General features: G+C 47.7%; 1 protein-coding gene across 2 annotated transcripts in view; it reads left to right on the top strand.

Moving 5' to 3' along the window:
* The window catches only part of tnksa (tankyrase, TRF1-interacting ankyrin-related ADP-ribose polymerase a), a 108039-nt gene that overhangs the window by 31689 nt on the left and 58568 nt on the right, over positions 1–17782 (top strand). For both annotated transcript variants that reach the window (XM_076284614.1, XM_076284613.1), the window contains exon 4: positions 11390–11426. In XM_076284614.1, coding sequence (XP_076140729.1) covers positions 11390–11426 — 37 coding nt within the window. The remainder of the gene's footprint in view (positions 1–11389; positions 11427–17782) is intronic.

Genomic DNA, 17782 nt, shown 5'->3' with positions numbered 1-17782 from the left:
ACGGGCCTGTTGGATTAGTGTCTGCTCATTCATCCGGCCAGATGAGTTCACCCTGCCACAAAGCGCCGCGAACATACACGGGGACTTTACCAAACGCCAATTCACTCCAATCCACCCCCACCGTCCCATTATTAATTCCCCTTCCTATTCTCCTTAGAGCAGATTTTCTGCACCTTTGCTTTCTCCCTTTCATCCAGATCCCACACCACCCCACACCGCCCAACCTTGCCCCTGCCACTGCCACCACCAGCACACACAACCCCCCCACCCCCCCCCACCCCACCCCAGATCAGCAAAGTCTCCTCTTATACCCTGCATGAGGAGGATAAACCTCTTATTGCAGGGAAAAACATAATCCCTTTTTGCATGCCCGTGTTGCAGCTATATTACAGGCCGTTGGGGGAGTGTCGTTTGTGTGCTGTGCTGTGCTGTGATTATGATTACTGTTGGGGACGGTGGGCGAGACACCCACAACAGCGCTGGAGACACACGAAGCTTGTGTTTATGTTTGCGTATTTTGGATCTGTGTGCGAGCGAGGGATAGAGAGAATGTGAGAGATTGAAGGAGAGATTGAGGGATGTGAAGATGGGAATGTAGAGTGTCTAGCTGATTCTCTCATCAAATACACACACGGACACACACATACTCTCATAGATTCACTCTTTCTCTCTCACACACACACACACACACACACACACACACACACACACACACACACACACACACACCCAGCAGCTCTAATCTCTGGAGCCAGGTGGAGTTTTGGCCTGTCCTTTGTGTCACGCAGCTAAAGCCTGTCAGGCCAAAAGAAGACTCCCGTCTCGGACAATTTTCAATGCCGGGCTTGAAAGTGACAGAGCCCCTCATCTCCCTCCCTTGCTAACCCCCCCACCTTCCCTGTGACTGGAGAAAGCCTTGTCTTTCCTAATTTGAATCCCCTCTGAATCTCCTCAGTAAAAACGATCAAACGGCGCCAAATGTTTTTTTTTTTTTTTTTTCAAGCATTAACGTCATCAGAAACCTTATGACTCACCTGTATTTTCAGTGAAATTAACAGTCATTCGACATTTGTTTTTGCACCTAAATGTAATGCTTGTGCTCGGACGCGAGCGACCTGAACCTGAGCCGAGTGCTACCAGCTGTGGGGAAGCAGGTGTTGGGCTGCTTCTGTGTCTGCGTGTGTGTGTCTGTGTGTGTCTCTTGCGGGGAGAGGGTTGCTGAAGTTCAGATAGGGCAATCGAAATCAATGTTCTTTAATGAAAAACAAAAGATTCTTTGGCACATGATTCTGTTTCAATCAAACATGTTTTCTTGGAATTGCCTCGGAATTATCACAGTCTTCAGTTTTCCGGATGGCCCTAAAGAGTCTGCAGCATTGACTTTAGCAACCAGTGACTACACCACTTAATATTTGTGAGAGTCTTGCTCTGTCTGTAGGTGTGTCTAATGTTATTTATCTGTCGGTGGCTGATTTGTTGCTGTCCTCCATTCTGACAGCCCATTGATTACAGGCCGTGGCTCTGGCGGCTGTCGTTCGATTGGGCGGCTGATGAATCCGCGGAGCGCTGAGATTTTAGCCCTCCGTGCTCTCATCCATCTTCATCGCCCCTGCCGTCACTCATGCGGTTGCCATGAGAACGTGCAGATGCCTGGTCGTGGGGAGTCATTTTTCCCGCCTGCCTGCTGTTGTAGCCTTCTCCATCTTTCCTCTCTTCTGCTCTTCTCCTCTCACCATCTTTCCACTTCTACTTTGCTCTCCTCACACCATCTTTCTTCTCCTCTCTTCCTCTCACACCAGCTCTCTTCTCTTCTCCTCTCCTCCTCACACCATCTTTCCTCTCCCCTACTCTCTATGCTTCTCTTTCTCCCGCCTTCTCATTTCCTTTGCATTTCAACCATCTACTCTTCTCCATCCTTTCCTCCACTTCTCTCTTCTATCCTCCTCTTTCCTCTCCTCTCTTCTACTTTACCCTTCTATCCCCCTCTTTCCTCTCCTCATTGTACTTTACCCTTCTATCTCCTCTCTCCTCTTCTCTCTTGTACTTTACCCTTCTATCCCCCTCTCTCCTCTTCTCTCTTCTACTTTACCCTTCTCTCCACCTCTCCTCTCCTCTTCTACTTTACCCTTCTATCCCCCTCTCTCCTCTTCTCTCTTCTACTTTACCCTTCTCTCCACCTCTCCTCTCCACCCCTCTCGTTCAGCCTGGCCCTGGTGCCAAGAGCAGCAGACGGGTGCACTGATGGAGGTAACCAGCCTGCTGACACCCTTCCCAGTGACGGATCAGAGATGGTGAGAGCGGGCCAGAGAGCTTGACTCCTCCAAACAGGGCCTCCTACTTTTGTCTCCACCGCTCTTGGTTTCACTCTTTTCATAAACCTCTCTTGTCACCTCTTTCATCACCTTTCTTGTCCTTTTCTGTCTTTCTTACAGTCTTTCTGTCCTTTCTTTCTGTCTCTTTTTCTTGTCTTTGTTCTATATCCATTAGGTCTTTGTGTTCTCTCTCTTTTTCTCCATTTCACTTTTCTTTTGTTCCCTTTATCTATCTACCTGTCTCTTTCCGTCTCTCTCGCTGATGTTTTCCTCCAGTCCCTCTGATGGAAAGGAAAGTGATTCATCTTCCTGTGCTATCTGTTGCCCTTGGTGGCCATTATCATCCGCCTGTAATTGCCTAGTTTTACACATGGCTGAGCGGCCTGTGAGAGGGATGGTAGTCAGGGCTGGGATGCGGTGGGCACATACAGGGGGGCGCACACACACACACACACACACACACACACACAGGACAAAATAATGAGCTCGCTGATGGGGCTACCCCAGTCAGCAGGAATCTAGAAGGGAAGGGGAGGGAGCAAAAGAGCAGGCTTCTGTGGACTCTGGTTCACTTTGAGACTGCTCAAGTTTGAATTAGAGTAGTTGTTTAGGGGAGCGCACATGGGTATTTAAAGACTCACTAGAGTAGCCTATTATTGTAATGCACATGGTCATGTTTTCATTAGAGGGCTTTCTCTCTGTCTATGTGTCTGTTTGTGGCACGCCTACAGGAAGTAAAGTAACTCTGACATGGCGCCCGGTTGGTGCTTAAGCTGCACTATGTATTGTTAAGAGTATTGTGTTGCAGTCAGCAGTATAGAGCTTTGTTAAAACTACGTGTCGTCATCTCAGAAGAGGGAGCATCGCAATGGACTACAGCAGTACCAACTCCACCCAGTAGAGACTTTATGTTTTCATAGTCATTGGGAGTCCCTGAAACACAGCAAGGAGGGTTTGATGGCTATGTTGTTGGACGAGCTCATCAGATTGGGAGGTTGTTCCACTGTGCAGGCCCCTCAACGAGAGGCGCTCGGGTAAACTTTGGGTTGGCGCCCACGAGCACAAACACGGGCACGCTTTAGCAAGCAAGTACATTTGTCTTCATGTAATGGCCATCTGTTTCCCCGCAACACTCTCCGGAGCCAGCGGATGAAGCGCTGGGGGAAAGAGGAAAACAATGTTTGCCCAGTCGCCGAGGTGTTTATGCAGGACACTAGCCAAGGCTACCTGCCCCAGCTGTCTCCTGGAATGTCGGTCCACCTGTCAGACCATTTACCACTGGCGCTGAGAGGACAAATCAGTTTTGAAGAACTGCGTGTTATTTAAATCAGATTTTTTGCTGGTTAAGCAGTCTGCTGACATTCTGTGTTCTTGGGGAGCAGCCTTTGATGGTTTGTGTTCTGCCACTTTCATGCAAACATCATATGGGGCCCAAAGAGCAACAAACTTTTGTTTGAAAAGGAACGTAGCAAAAGGGACAAAAGTCAGACACCAAGTTGATCTTTGTACTGTTCCACCAGACTGCTGCCCAAGTTATTACACTAAGTTCCTCATCTGGTGTTTCTCTTATCATCGTCCTGGAGGACCTCTTTACTGTATGTATCCCATCTCTCCCTATCCTACTGCTCCTGAACACATCCGATTTAGGTGATCATTTGTGCTGATGGTGATCAGGTGACTTCCATTAGGTATGGAAAGGAAGTGACCCCAAGAAAAGGTCTTTGGCTGCTCCCGTGGCTCCCTTTAAAAAGGGCTGAGCCAGAGAGACACTCCGCCGGTCTCTTATGAGGTTGGTTGTCAGAGACAGACTCTCCGTGTTCCGGCTTCTCGCTCCAGTGGTCGGCAGCACAACCCAGAACTTTCCCATTTGGAGTCGCTGACCCCTAACTGGAGGTCCAGGGTGTTTGTCTAAATTGCGCTCCCTGTGAAGCAATCATCGGGCCTTCAGGCCCATTCAGAGGCTCCATCCATCTTCTTCCCCTACGCTGCCATGGAGAGCACTCTCCGGGCGCAACAGCCTCCTGTCTTGCCCTTTTCCTGTGCAGGTGAGCCAGCTGGAGATTAGGCGGAAGCCTTTAGTTCTCCCTCGCCTAGTGTATAACAACAACAACTTCAGTTCATTTGAATAGACGATCCTTTTATGCGAAGGTCAATAGGGCAGTATTTCTGTCAGATACATTTGGTATCATTGTTGTCAAATGTTACCCAACATGGATAGAAGAGAACAGGGATGTTTATCCCTTTGTCCCCAAAACATCCTTTATCTAGAAATACTCCAATTTTGATCTAATAATCCTCTTAGGAACGCAATTGGTTAAATAGCTCTTTCAGTACGAGGGTGTGTGTATCTGCCTCTCTCTCTGTCTGTCCATCCGTCTGTCCATCTGTCACTGTGTCTGTGTGTTTGAACATCTATTGTCTGAACTGCAGGCTGCCCACATTCTTCTTTCTGCTGTAATTGCTGTGCCCCGTACTGGAGAGGTGAGCTGCTCTTATTTCAGCTGGGGAGCTGTCAGGAAGCCAACGAGTTCGCTTCACCACCACCACCACATGTACATTACTTTTTTATGATTCCTTTTCCTCCGCAACACGGAATTGTGTGGGGGAGCTGTCATAAACCAGAGACACTGGCTAGACAGATATGCTACTGCAAAAGCCAGGGAGACTGGTAGACGGCGAGGCAGGCATTAGCCTGCATTAATGACCAGAGAGAATCTTCCGGAAATCAGCGAATCAGTAGGATCACTCTCTGGTGGTAATACTGGCTGTATTATATGCAAGCTAACTTCCCTCCTAATGAAATTTATTGTAATTATATGACAGTTGTGACCGTGGGGGCAAGACGGGATCAAAATGCGTGAAATTGCTTGGGATGCAGTTGGTCCCCTAATATGGGACTTGGTGTTTTCAAAAAAAAAGAAAGAAAGAAAAAAAGTCTTAATTGGGGTGAAAGTACAGCAAACAAAAATCCTCAGCTAAACAAAGTCACAACTGCAGGCTTTAGCCTAGTTGTTTTTTGTTATCTGCTGCAAATGGGATCCGTATTGGTCCGGAAGTTAATCAAGTCCCTCTTTTTTTTCGAGTGGCCCCTGGGCACTTGTGGTCTTTTGGCCGCCGAGATGAACCCTGCTGCCTTTAATGATGTTCCGGAGTCACTAGGGAGGGCCCGAGCGGCCGGCGCAAGATCGGGGTCGTGTCCCAGATGGAGTGCCCTCGGCTGGGAAAGGCCTCTAGGCTTTGCCCCCCCCTCCTCTCGGCGAGGCCAGCGGCGAGCCTTCCGCGTTCCGCTCTGGAGCCCTGCTAATTAAGATATGGCACTTCAGTGGTGTGCAGCAGCTCGAGGAAATAAAGCAAGACAGCCATACAAAAATGAACGCAATAATGCAGCAGTTTTCTGCATTATCATCATCTGCAGAGGGATGTCTTAATTCTTATCTCATACAACCCCCCCCCCCCCCCGCCGCCGCCTTAAATAGGCTATGGTGATTATGATACAATGATGGCGAAAATAAAAGTGGTTGTATGTTTACGAAGGAGAAAATTGTCTTGGCTCTGGACAGGAGTTTGCTGCATCCACTGGTACCAGCGAGTGTTTGCGGTTGTCTCTGTGCAGCCCGCTGCTTTATTCTGCTTCATCTGTCGACGGCGCTGTCAGCTCTCCACAGGTCTCTTAATTCACTCATCTTTTTGCATGAGGGTGGAATCAGGGCAGGCCTGCCGTTGCCACCTGAGGCTGTGTGCAGGGAACACTCAGACAGCGGAGGAAGCAGCAGCAGATAAACTCAGAAGTGCCAAGTGCCTCTTTAATCAGACACACGCACACACACACACATGCGCACACACATGCACACATGCACACACGCACACACACACATGCACACATGCACACACGCACACACACACATGCACACACGCACACACACACACGCACACACGCACACACACACACACACACACACACACACGCACACACGCACACACGCACACACACACACACACACACACGCACACATGCACACACGCACACACACGCACACACAGCCCAAGACACACAGTTAGTAACCCCCTCACGCATAGACATACGCTTCCACATAAACACACTCACCCCTTCACACACGTATGCAAAGATATACACACACTCACTCCCCCACACTTATACACTTATCCTCGCGGTGCACACACACACTATCTCACTCCACTAATATATACTTTCTCCCCCCAACACACTGTACTCAAATACACACTCTTACCCCTGCACACATGTGCACACACGTACACACTTAACTCTAGTTTTTCCATCAGTAGTGTTTGTCAAGAAATGAAACACTACATGACTAGAGGGGTGTTTAAAAAGCAACATTGGCAAAGAAAAAAAACTCGCGTTTTTGATGTTTGTGAATTGATATTCTGAGTGCATCTCAAAGCCTTTGAAGATGATAGAAGTCCCCAGATTTCATCGACTCCTTCTCCTCCTTTTCCTCCACTCTCTATCACTCCTTCTCCCTATTCCCTTCTTCCTCCTTGGCCCCGTTCATTGGGTGAGGGGGAGTCAGGTCGAGGGCACGCGTGTTAACTCTTCCACTCAGGCTTCAGTCAGTAAGTCTGTGTTGAGCAGAGTTGAGCTGGGTTGAGTGTTGCTGTGCTGTTGCTGTGCTGTGCTGACCTGTGTGTATATACACACACAATACAAAGTGAAACATTCACTTATTCTCATATGCCCATGCTCATACACACAGAGATATACCGCCTCACTCATTGCTAGCTGCCTGCAGTCACATGTCTAGTGGGAGGGTGAACATGGCCATATGGGTTCTTTGGGTCAGCGCCATGTCCGCCATATCCACTACTTGGCCAATGTAGTGTCTACTGAGGTATTTCATAGGTATGCTGGCTGAGAGCAGAGGCCAGTATCAATGTAGGAAGATCTACAGCCCAAGGGCACGTGTCCCTCAAGCTCAAGTTTTTTTTGTTTTGTTTAAATTTTCTGTCCACAATTATACAAACGCTAATGTAGAGCTGTGTCATGGTGTGACGTTCAGTGTCATTTTGCAGAATGAAATGTATTGTCCTGGGGAACGGTTGTTACTGGCAATAAATGGAGAAAGAAATGGCTACAAAATTAAAAGATGTTGGCACATGGTGACCATTTTTCTTGCCACCTGAAGCCTTGTACAGGATTTATATATCTACTCTACGCTGTGGTAGAACAGAAGGCATGACCATCATCTTACATCAACCCTTGGTGAGCACTTGGTACTCCTTTTATAGTTATTTGACCGCACCAAATCAAATTATGCTATTAGTCACTAAGGATGGCACAGAATAGAATGCAGGTTTTCATGTAGCGCTGTAGCGATGTTGTCATCCTAAGTGCCCCTGTGTTTGGACTTGATGGGAATGAGTTAGGAGTGTACATTTGAACGCAGGTCTGCTCTGGAGGGGGAATCAGACATGTGCATGCATCTTAGTGAGGGCTTATGTAAGCGCCTATCCCAGATTCAGCGCTCAAACACCACTGATGCCCTCTCTGCCCTCGCAGTCAGCACTATCACTCACTCACACACACACACACACACACACACACACACACACACACACACACACACACACACACACACACACTCACACTCACACTCACACAGTCATAAGCACAGACATACGCACATACACAGTCTGTCTCTGTCTCTGTCTCTTTCTTTCACTCACACAAACACGCACAAATGTAACCCGTACACACCACAGCATGCACAACACGCAAGTCTGTCTGAGTAAACGTGCCCAGAATGTTGCCCTCTGGCTACGCGGCTGGCTTTGTCAATTGACCATGAATCATGTATACTGTTTACCAGCTGTGGGAGCATACAGTGCGTTGGCAAATATGTGCCCCGACAGTAATCGTTCCCAGAGAGTCGGGGAGTCTTCTCCGCGAACTGTGCAGTTAATAGCGGGCGGCTGGAGGCTGGCCGGAGTGAGGGGAGCGGGCACCGTTGGCAGGGCGGAGCGGCTCTGCCGTTCCTGACCCTCGACGGCTGGCATAGGGCTAATAGCGCTGTGATTCTATTAGGGGGGGTGGACTGGCAAAGTTGGCAGCCTGCGTATTAATGGTCCTCCCAGCCCTCTAGATTTGTTGGCTGTGCCATCTGTTGTTTTTTCCCCTCTTTCTTTCTCTCTCTCTCTCTCTCTCTCTCTCTCTCTTTCTCTCTCTCTCTCTCTGTCTCTCTCTCTCTTTTCTTAATAAAAAATCCCTCGCTTTGTCAATAATGTCACTTAGCAATGCACAAGCAGTAGATCCGCTCAGTGTCAGGCGATATCATCTGGCCGGGGGGTGCAGGGGTGGGGTGGGGTGGGGTTGTGGCAGTGGGGAGTGGTCATGGTGATGCAGAAGAGGAAAAAGATTCTCTGTTTGTGTTTGTGTGTGTCTCTGTGTGTGTGGCGCACACACATATTGACTAAATCCTTTTTTGTTTTCATAAAATGCTTCTTGTGTCCTCTTTGTCCCTGCCCTTAGCTATTAGAGTTTGAGATCTTGCTCACACACACACACACACACACACACACAAATACAGGCACCTCTCAGGTCTTAAAGGAGTCAGGCCCGTTGTAATTTATGATGGCTGTTAAATCACTGCTTCCTAAGCCTGTCCATGCCTGTGTTGCTCTCCAGCAGTCTCCCCAGTAGAGCTGCCTTTTCGCCTGTGCCCCATAACCATCCTTACGCCATAACCTTCCTCACACCATAACCTTCCTCATGCCATAATCATCCTTTTACCATAACATCCTCATGCGATAACCATCCTCATGCGATAACCATCCTCTTGCCATAACCATCCTCATGCCATAACCATCCTCATGCCATAACCATCCTCATGCCATAACCATCCTTTTACCATAACCATCCTTTTACCATAACATCCTCATGCGATAACCATCCTCATGCGATAACCATCCTCTTGCCATAACCATCCTCATGCCATAACCATCCTTTTACCATAACCACCCTCTTCATCAGTGTGATCTTCTACAGTGTAGTTGATTGGCATGTGGAGATGGGATTGTTTTATTCTGTTGTGATGAAGTTGCGTGTGTGTATGTGTGTGTGTGTGTGTGTTTGTGTGTTCTTTGTGTCTCTGGGGGAGGAGGAGGCAGGGGAGGGTAGAGCAACACTGGAAAGAGACAAGGGAGTGGTCCCTTTAGGTGGTTAAGGGGTGTGGGCAGCGATGAGGTGTCTGTGTTTTAATAATGCATCATTGCTGCCAAAGCCTTTGAAGGAACTGACTCCCATTAGTGGCAGCACCTCTCAGTCAGAGAGCTCGTTCTGCTAGCCAGCTAGAGAGAGAGAGAACGAGAACTCCCCTCTGTGTTTCTCTGTTCTCTCTTTCCTTTACACTTTCTCCCTTTCATTCCTCAAACTTCCCTTCCTCGCTTTGGTCAGTGGGGCCTCTTGGTCCACCGCCGGACCCCATGATGAGTGCCTCCCCGTTGCTTCCCCCTCTGTGTGTGTGTGTGTGTGTGTGTGTGTGTGTGTGTGTAATGAGGCCCTGGGATGTTAGTAGCCCTGTCATGTCGATGCAGGCTGCTGTGACCCAGCTGGGGGTGAACCAAACAAGACAAAAGGCGCCACACAAACAAGCCCCGGCTCCAGTTCGCGCTTCAGTATTTTAGCCTCTGTGGTTTGTTTTCTCTCTCTCTCTCTCTTTCTCTCTCTCTCTTTCTCTCTCTCTCTCTCTTTTCTTTCTCTCTCTCTCCCTCCTTTGTCGCTCCTTTTTCATTTTGGTTGTTTGCTTTTTTATTGTAGGCCATTTCCCTCCCTCTCATCTCCGTCAATCCCCCATGCTGTCAAATCCATCTAGAGATATGCTCTCTCTTGTTCCCTCCCCCTCCCTCTCTTTCTCTCATCTTTTTATCCATTCTCTCTCTCAGTACCTCTTTCATGAATTCCTTCTTTTGCTTTCTTTCATTCCCTTTCTCTCTCTTTCTGTCGCTCTCTGTCTCTGTTCGTCTTTGTGCATCTTTTCACTCTCCCCCTCTTCCTTTCTCTCCCTCTCTCCCTCTCTCCCTCTCTCTCTCCCCTGGCAGCCGGAGCACATGTGGGGGTGGGGAAGGAGCTGGCAGCTGAATTAGCTCCGTCTCTCAGATTGGCCGAGAGTGCCGAGAGGGGGAGGGGCGGAGGGTGGGATCATCTCATCTGCTTATTATTTATTTATTTATTTTTGCCCCCCCCCCCCATCCTCTATCATCTGCTATCCACAGCAACGGCTCCTCCTCCTCCTCCCCCCATCTCTGTTGTTTGCTCTGCTATAAGCACAGAGGGGTGGGGGGTGGGACGAAGCCGTGTGTGTGTGTGTGTGTGCGTGTGTGTGTGTGTGTGTGTGATTGAAGTAAGGAAGGGGGGTTTATTGCCAGAGCCATGAGCTGTATGTCTACTGTCTGCGCGTGCGTGTGTGTGTGAATATGTGTGCGTCTACGGCTAGAAGGGCCATGCATGTGTGCCGATGGCTGGTCTGCCGGTCGGATGCGAGAGCTTTTAATTGTTTTCCTTCCCTGGCGGAGCGCCACTGAGTTGGTGCTTAGTTTAGTTTAAAGGGGAGGCAGCAGGAAGGATGCTGCCGCTGCTGCTGCTGCTACACTGTGCGATGCTTCTGCCTGCCCATTGTGTCGGCAAGGCGACGGCAGGGATGGTGCTGATGCTGTGAGCGCAGGGGCTGCCCAACGTCAGCACGCGCATCGCTTCAGACACAAGGAGGCTGCGCTGCTAACACACACACAGAGAGGAAGAGAGAGAGGGAGCGGGGAAAACAGAGAAACAGAGGGAGAGAGAAGCAGCTAGCCTCGCTCCTTCAGTGTGTGTGTGTGTTTGTGTTTGTGTTTGTGTTTCTGGGGAACAGCACTGGATGTTGTGGTTGTGTGTGTGTCTCAGCGAGAGTAAGAGACAGACAGCGTGACTGTGTGTGTGTGTGTGCGCGTGTGAGTTTGTGTGTGTGTGTTTGTGTTCACCGTGGCTCTGGCTTCGTACTGCTGCTGCTGTGCCTCTCTCCTCCTGCCCGCCTCTGACACCATGATTTTTTGCAATCACCTAGGCGAATACAAGAAGGACGAACTCCTGGAAGCCGCTAGGTGAGTACAAGCCTTTAAATGCCCCCTCTCTCCCCCTCCCCCCTTCTTTTCGCTTTCTTCTCTCTCTTCCCTCCCTCCCTCCCTCCCTCCCCTTCCCTCTGTCCCCTCGGTGTTCTCCCAACAGGTATTGTGTTTGTGTGTTAGCTCTGTTGTTAGCAACACGCTTGTCTTTTCCAAACAACAGCAGGACCAGGAATAGTCCGATTTGTATTTGCTCAGAGGTTGTGTTAAAAAAAAAAAAAAATGTTTTATGTTCGGCCAGCTAAAGATTACAGGCTTATGTCTGCTGTTTTTTTTTTCTCTGGAAGGAGGGGGTTGGGAATCGGAGCCATTCATTTCATTTGTTTACAACGCAGATATTGCGCTGGGGACCTGAGTCTTTTTGTGGTCCGGTTTTCACATGTAAAGGTATTTGTGGGCGCACTCAGACTGCGCCGTGTGTTGTGGCCAAACGAACTGTTGACAGTTCACAGTTGTTGACAACTGACAGTGGTATTGCTGCTGTGTGCCGCTTGCCACTGGAGGTTACCCAGCACTTTTCTCCCAGTGACTGCTGCATGTTAGCAGCACTACCAGGCTCTCTCTCTCTCTCTCTCTCTCTCTCTCTCTCTCTCTCTCTCTCCCCTGCCTGGCTCTGACCGCCGGAGCTGCGAGCGAGCCGCGAGGAAAGTCACGCCTGGAGATGCCGGCTGGCGCACAAAGGCTCCCCTGTCTTGGCAAACACATCCGACCCATAGCGGTCAGCCCCGGCCCCGGCGATGGATGGGTGGACGTTTGCCTTTCAGCGGCTCAGCGTGTCTCAGCCGCAAGAAAAGAGTGAAAATGAAGGGAGATAGAGAGAGGAAGAGAGACGTGCCTCTCATGCCTAAGTGCCAACAGCCACCCAGCTGACACTCTCTCCCTTTCTCTTTCCTCCTTATTCTTTCTCTTTTTTTCTCCTTCTCACGGTGTCCTCTTGGTTCTTCCTCCAGCACAGGGCTTGGAGATACCCCTCCCTGCAAGCTGATCATCAAAGAGAAAGAGAGAGAGAGATGAAATATGGAGAGATGGAGAATGAGCAAGCCAGAGGGAGAGAGAGAAAAGACAATGAGAGAAGTACAAAGGCTCGGCTGTAATTTTCTTTTACATGCTCGTTAAGTAAGAAGGCCCCTGATCGCGGGGGCTTCGGCATTTTTCTTCTTCTCTCTTCTGATGTAAAGCGTTAAGTAGGTCTCCCCTCCACCTCCCACTTCCCCATCCGCCACCATGGTAGTGAAGGAGCCCTTTTGTCAGAGCCGCAGAGACTGCCGGGGTCAATCCAACAGAGAGAGGCAGTCAGTCAGCTCCGAGCACGTGTGTGACTTGACTGACAGGTGGTGGGATCACAGCGGTGAAGTGTGTGTGTGTGTGCTGTAGAGGAGGAGAGCCAACGTCAAACATCCAGAAGCCTCTCAAAGAAGCTCTGAGAAAACTGACAGGATTATTGGGGATTTTTCCTTTCTGCTTGCTGTGCCTCTGACTATATTTTTAATTCTTTTCCTTTTTTTGGTCTCTTGTTTTTTGTTCATATTTTCTCTTGTTGTTTTCACTCCCTTTATTCAGTTTCTCCCACAACCTCTGTGCTGTGGCCCTTTTGGCTTGGTCCACTCTTCAGCAGACTCCCATCTAAATGAACAATCTCCGTTGTTCACTGAAGCCACCTATCTGTGGTTCCCAAGTGATACGGGAATGAGGGAGTGCGAAACCAGAGAGAGAAAGTGCGAGCACGGCAAAGCGAGACAGAATTAATTAATCAGCTTTTTTTTTTTTGCAGAGCTTCATCTGATAAATGCCAGGGAGTAACAGAAAGCCCCTATTTTCCTTAGTTTGCCTCAGCCGCAGTAGTCAGTCTTCTTTTATTATCATCACCAGCCACACAAACCCCAAACCCGTCCATCCATTTCAGCTCCAGCCACTGCGTACAGCAGGGGCAATCGGCGGGACGTTCCCATCGAGGTCCTGGCTGTGGTTAATAGCCGTCCAGGCATGTGCCAGTGAGCCGGCTGCTGGCCTCTGTACCCTGCTGATAGCAAAGCTGCTGACATTTGTACACGGCTGCGATAAGAATCGTGGGCCGACACGTATAAATGTGTTTTTCTTCACGCGGCTGCCGATGCTCCTGCCGCATCGCAGATGCCACCAGGGTAACTCAGATCTGCCATGACCTGACAGAAGGTGATACTGCAGAACGAGACAGTGATATTTACGAGGGATTTTGGAGGCTAGTCCCTACAGTGCTTTAATGTTGGTGTGATTTACGCTCCTACTACACTTTGCACAAAAGCTTTGTGTGAATGGCAAAAAAAAAATGTGGGCATAAATAGTGGGGCCAAGGCATTTATCCCCATTGGTTAGAAATGTCTGCGTCCCTCAGAAACTCTTCCAAGCCAATAGCGGAAGTGGCCCAGGTCGGAGAACTTGTGAAGCTCCTCCCATAGCCTGCTCTCTGGGGGATCCTGTTGTTGAAGCTCCTCCCATAGCCTAACTCCTGTGTGGTGTGGTTGTTGAAGCTCCTCCCATAGCCTAACTCCTATGGGGTCTGGTTGTTGAAGCTCCTCCCATAGCCTAACTCCTGTGCAGTGTTGCCAATTTAGCGACTTTGTCACTAGATTTAGCGACTTTTGGCCGTCTCTGGCGACTGAAAAGTATATCTAGCGACTGACAACAAATCTGGCGACTTTTTCGTGTGTCTGGCGACTTTTGTTTTCTCTATGCGTTATCCTTCGGTTTGCCCAGGCGGACTGCAGCAGCAGCTTAAAGCGTGAGAAAAATCTTCTCGCAAAGATGCCAAACTCTGTTTCGTTGTTGAAACGTCAGAAAATCTCCCATCTCATGCCTGTTTCGTTAGTGAATTACATCGCGAATTTGCCCAAAGCGTTGCCCCATGATAATAAAAGGAATGACTGGCCTATATAGTATCAGCCCATTTTATTACAAGGAAGTAGATGTTCTATAGATCTAAGCTCAGACAACGCTCATTGGAAGGTGCAGCAACTTCAGCTGAAATTACAACAAGAGAGTCAACGAGACGAGAGCAATGACATGATGACAGGGAAAAAGGGACACGCTTGCCAGCATCGTTCAACAATTGAACAAAGGAAGTAGGCTAGCCTACAACTTCATTCACAAGCAAAGCAGTGAATGTTAGAAAAACCTATAGCATTCGTTTAGGCTATGTAGGCCTAGCTTCAATGTTGTCAATGCAAGTTGATGCAGGACTGTCGGCTGAGTAAAAAAAGAAAAAAAAAATTCTATCGCTCTGTCCGAGTGACATTTAAGCCTATATTATGTAGCCTAAATATATCCAAAATATAGCCATTGCCGTAAGGGTACATTGTGTGTAGGCTACCCTATGGTCACATTATAATCAGACTTCAAGCAGTGCAAAGCAGATGCAGCAGTGAATAGGTTGGAAATGACTGCTTTTCAGCCACCTGATGCTAGTGTAGTCTAGATGATAGGCTACAGAAAGTAAAGTGTAGCCTATTGAAAGTAATTGTAGGTGAATAATTACTTAAAATTAATCTTAGACTGGCGAACTTCAGGAAAAACTCAGGAATCAAGTTTATTCTATTACAGGCAAAGAGGGTACAAAAAAGGTCTATGTAGGCCTAGCCCAGGCCTAAAAGGCCTAGGTTGGCCTAGAGCCAACTACTCTCTTCCGCTCTACATCCTTAGTCTGACAATCCAAAATCCGAATCTGACAAACATTGCAGTTTAGTTACTTTTAAATGTTTTAAACAAAGAACAAAATGGCGCCAAGAACAAGCCCACTCGATTGGTTCTACAGTTGGTATCAGACACACCTACTCACACCCACTTCACACCTATGAATTCTTGTCAGAATAGCATGAGGAGAGATATCATATATATCAGAAATATCACTTATAGAATGTTCCAAATATTCTCACAATCAAATCATTACAATCCTGGTACTGAGACTATCAGAATGATACCAGACATGAATACATTTACATTTCATGATACATGGATACATTATATCAAGGTAGCATCCTTTGTCTTGTGTAAGTGATAGGCCTTAAACCAGCACATTAGCATTCCATTGGGGGAGGGGATGGGGTCTTTGTTTAAAACCATGAAGGGTTACATGGCTAACTAAAAGTAGTCTTGAAGTTAAATTATTATCCATACATTTTATTGCTATCACTATCAATAAATATACAAGTATATTAAATCAAATATATTTAAACTAGGCTCTTAAAGCTGCCTATATGAGTAGGAGAAAAGCAAACAGGAGTAAAAGGGAATTGAAGGGCCATTACCGTTTTTTTTTTTTGGGGGGGGGGTGGGGGGTACGACGTGCTGATGTAATTATTATGCAAATTAGCGCGTGACTTCATCTAGCGACATTTAGCGACTTTTGGAGCTGGCTTTAGCTACTTTTCATTCGAAATAGTTGGCAACACTGCTCCTGTGGCAGGGCTGTACGTTAACTTTTTTTGCAAGTAGCACTGGTGCTACAGAGGTTAAAAGTGTTGTAGCACCAGCCACAAATTCTGTAGCATCGATATAAAACCTCTAAAATCTCTAAAAACAATCAGTTTATCACAGTTCATCAATTGTGGTTGGGATCTAGGCCTACTGCAACTGGATTGATAAAAGGTCATGTAGTTGTAAACATCTCACCTGGCTACATTGTGTTTGAGATGAACAAAAGCTATCAGCATGATATGTTATTTGGTTGTTGTGTTTTCGTAAAAACAAAAAAACAATCCATGACAGTTCCATGCAGTTAGACTTTTCAATGGGTATCAGGAAGACAGGTCATGCCATTGATTTTTTTGTTAATTTTTGTTATTCATGCATTGGAAGTCAGTTCATTTATTTTTGAATAAGTAGAAGATATGCTGAAGATTTCATTCCACTAAGATTTAATTCACGTTTAGTTCATATTTCTAAGTTTTTAGATTAGTGTAACCCTACATTCAACCTTATTGTCATTCATTGCACGAGTGAAATACCGTAATTACATCTAACCAGTGGTGCAAATGAGTAGGCTAACTGACATGTCAAATGCATCCCTAGACTGTTCCATACACATAGGCTACAATAGGTAGCCTACTAAAGATAGCTGAAGGTCTGTGGCTAACGCAGTCGGCTAATTAAAGTGTCGTGAAGGTTTTTTCGGAACCGATCTTGTAAAGGCACTAAGCGAGACTGTTGCGCATGAAGTGGGCTCATATTTGACAGATAGAAGCGAACGTCCTGGTGGACTTTTTTCTTCTAAGTTTTAGATCTGAATGGTGTTGTTTGGATAAGTTGTTCGTTTTAAACTGAACGAAAAATGCAAAGCAACAAGGCGATTGCCACAAACTTCTACCTCTGCTTGCCTAATCTAATCACCTCAGCCCGGCCCGGTCGTAAGATACTTTCGCTTTAAGCTAAACATAGCTCTCACTTGTTTGATTCGCGAGGATAATTTTGCAAGGTGTTGTTTGATTTGGAGTTGGATTGTTTGGATACTATGCCTACAAACAAGTAGACATAGTTTTTAATCGCATAGACTGCAACTAAGTTGAAATCAAAGTAGCCTACATCGATTCCCCTCTCACAGAAGTAGTCTATACATACGCACTTCAAACAAACAAACAAGCGTTTCACCGGGAGCCTACACCGGGCGCGTAACGAAGAGCTCTGTTCGCGACGAACAAAAACAGAAGACGGGTCTATTTTTTTTTTTAACGTAGCCTACGCGCCGCTATCACATCTGGTATAGCCAGTTGCACTGATCACAGTAGAAGGTAATTGCTGTAGCCTCCCTGTCAGTCTCACACGCATGCATTGTATTGCCATAAGCAAAACTGTATAGGCCTACTGTAGCACCAGTGCTACGTTGGTAAATCATCCATCGCACAAACTAATTTTTTTGTAGCATGTGCGACATATATGTCGCACTGTACAGCCCTGTCCTGTGGGGTCTGGTTGTTGAAGCTCCTCCCATAGCCTAACTCATGTGGGGTCTGGTTGTTGAAGCTCCTCCCATAGCCTAACTCATGTGGGGTCTGGTTGTTGAAGCTCCTCCCATAGCCTAGCTCCTGTGGGGTCTGGTTGTTGAAGCTCCTCCCATAGCCTAACTCATGTGGGGTCTGGTTGTTGAAGCTCCTCCCATAGCCTAACTCCTGTGGGGTCTGGTTGTTGAAGCTCCTCCCATAGCCTAGCTCCTGTGGGGTCTGGTTGTTGAAGCTCCTCCCATAGCCTAACTCCTGCTGTTGAAACCCACAGTGGGACCAGGTGTTTGGATCCCAGATCCCACAGCTGAACTGGGTGCCTGCATTGAGCTCTGCATTCCTGGCTCTGCAGAGTGGACACTTACAGTC

The sequence above is a fragment of the Alosa pseudoharengus genome, unplaced genomic scaffold (genome assembly GCF_046254945.1).
Source record: "Alosa pseudoharengus isolate Yale_2024_CS ecotype anadromous, Long Island Sound unplaced genomic scaffold, YU_APseudo_1.1 YU_APseudo_1.1_scf_14, whole genome shotgun sequence".
In the NCBI taxonomy this organism is placed as follows: Eukaryota; Metazoa; Chordata; class Actinopteri; order Clupeiformes; family Clupeidae; genus Alosa; species Alosa pseudoharengus.
The sequence above is the reverse complement of the archived record's forward strand: the minus strand, read 5'-3'. Positions and strand labels throughout refer to the sequence as shown.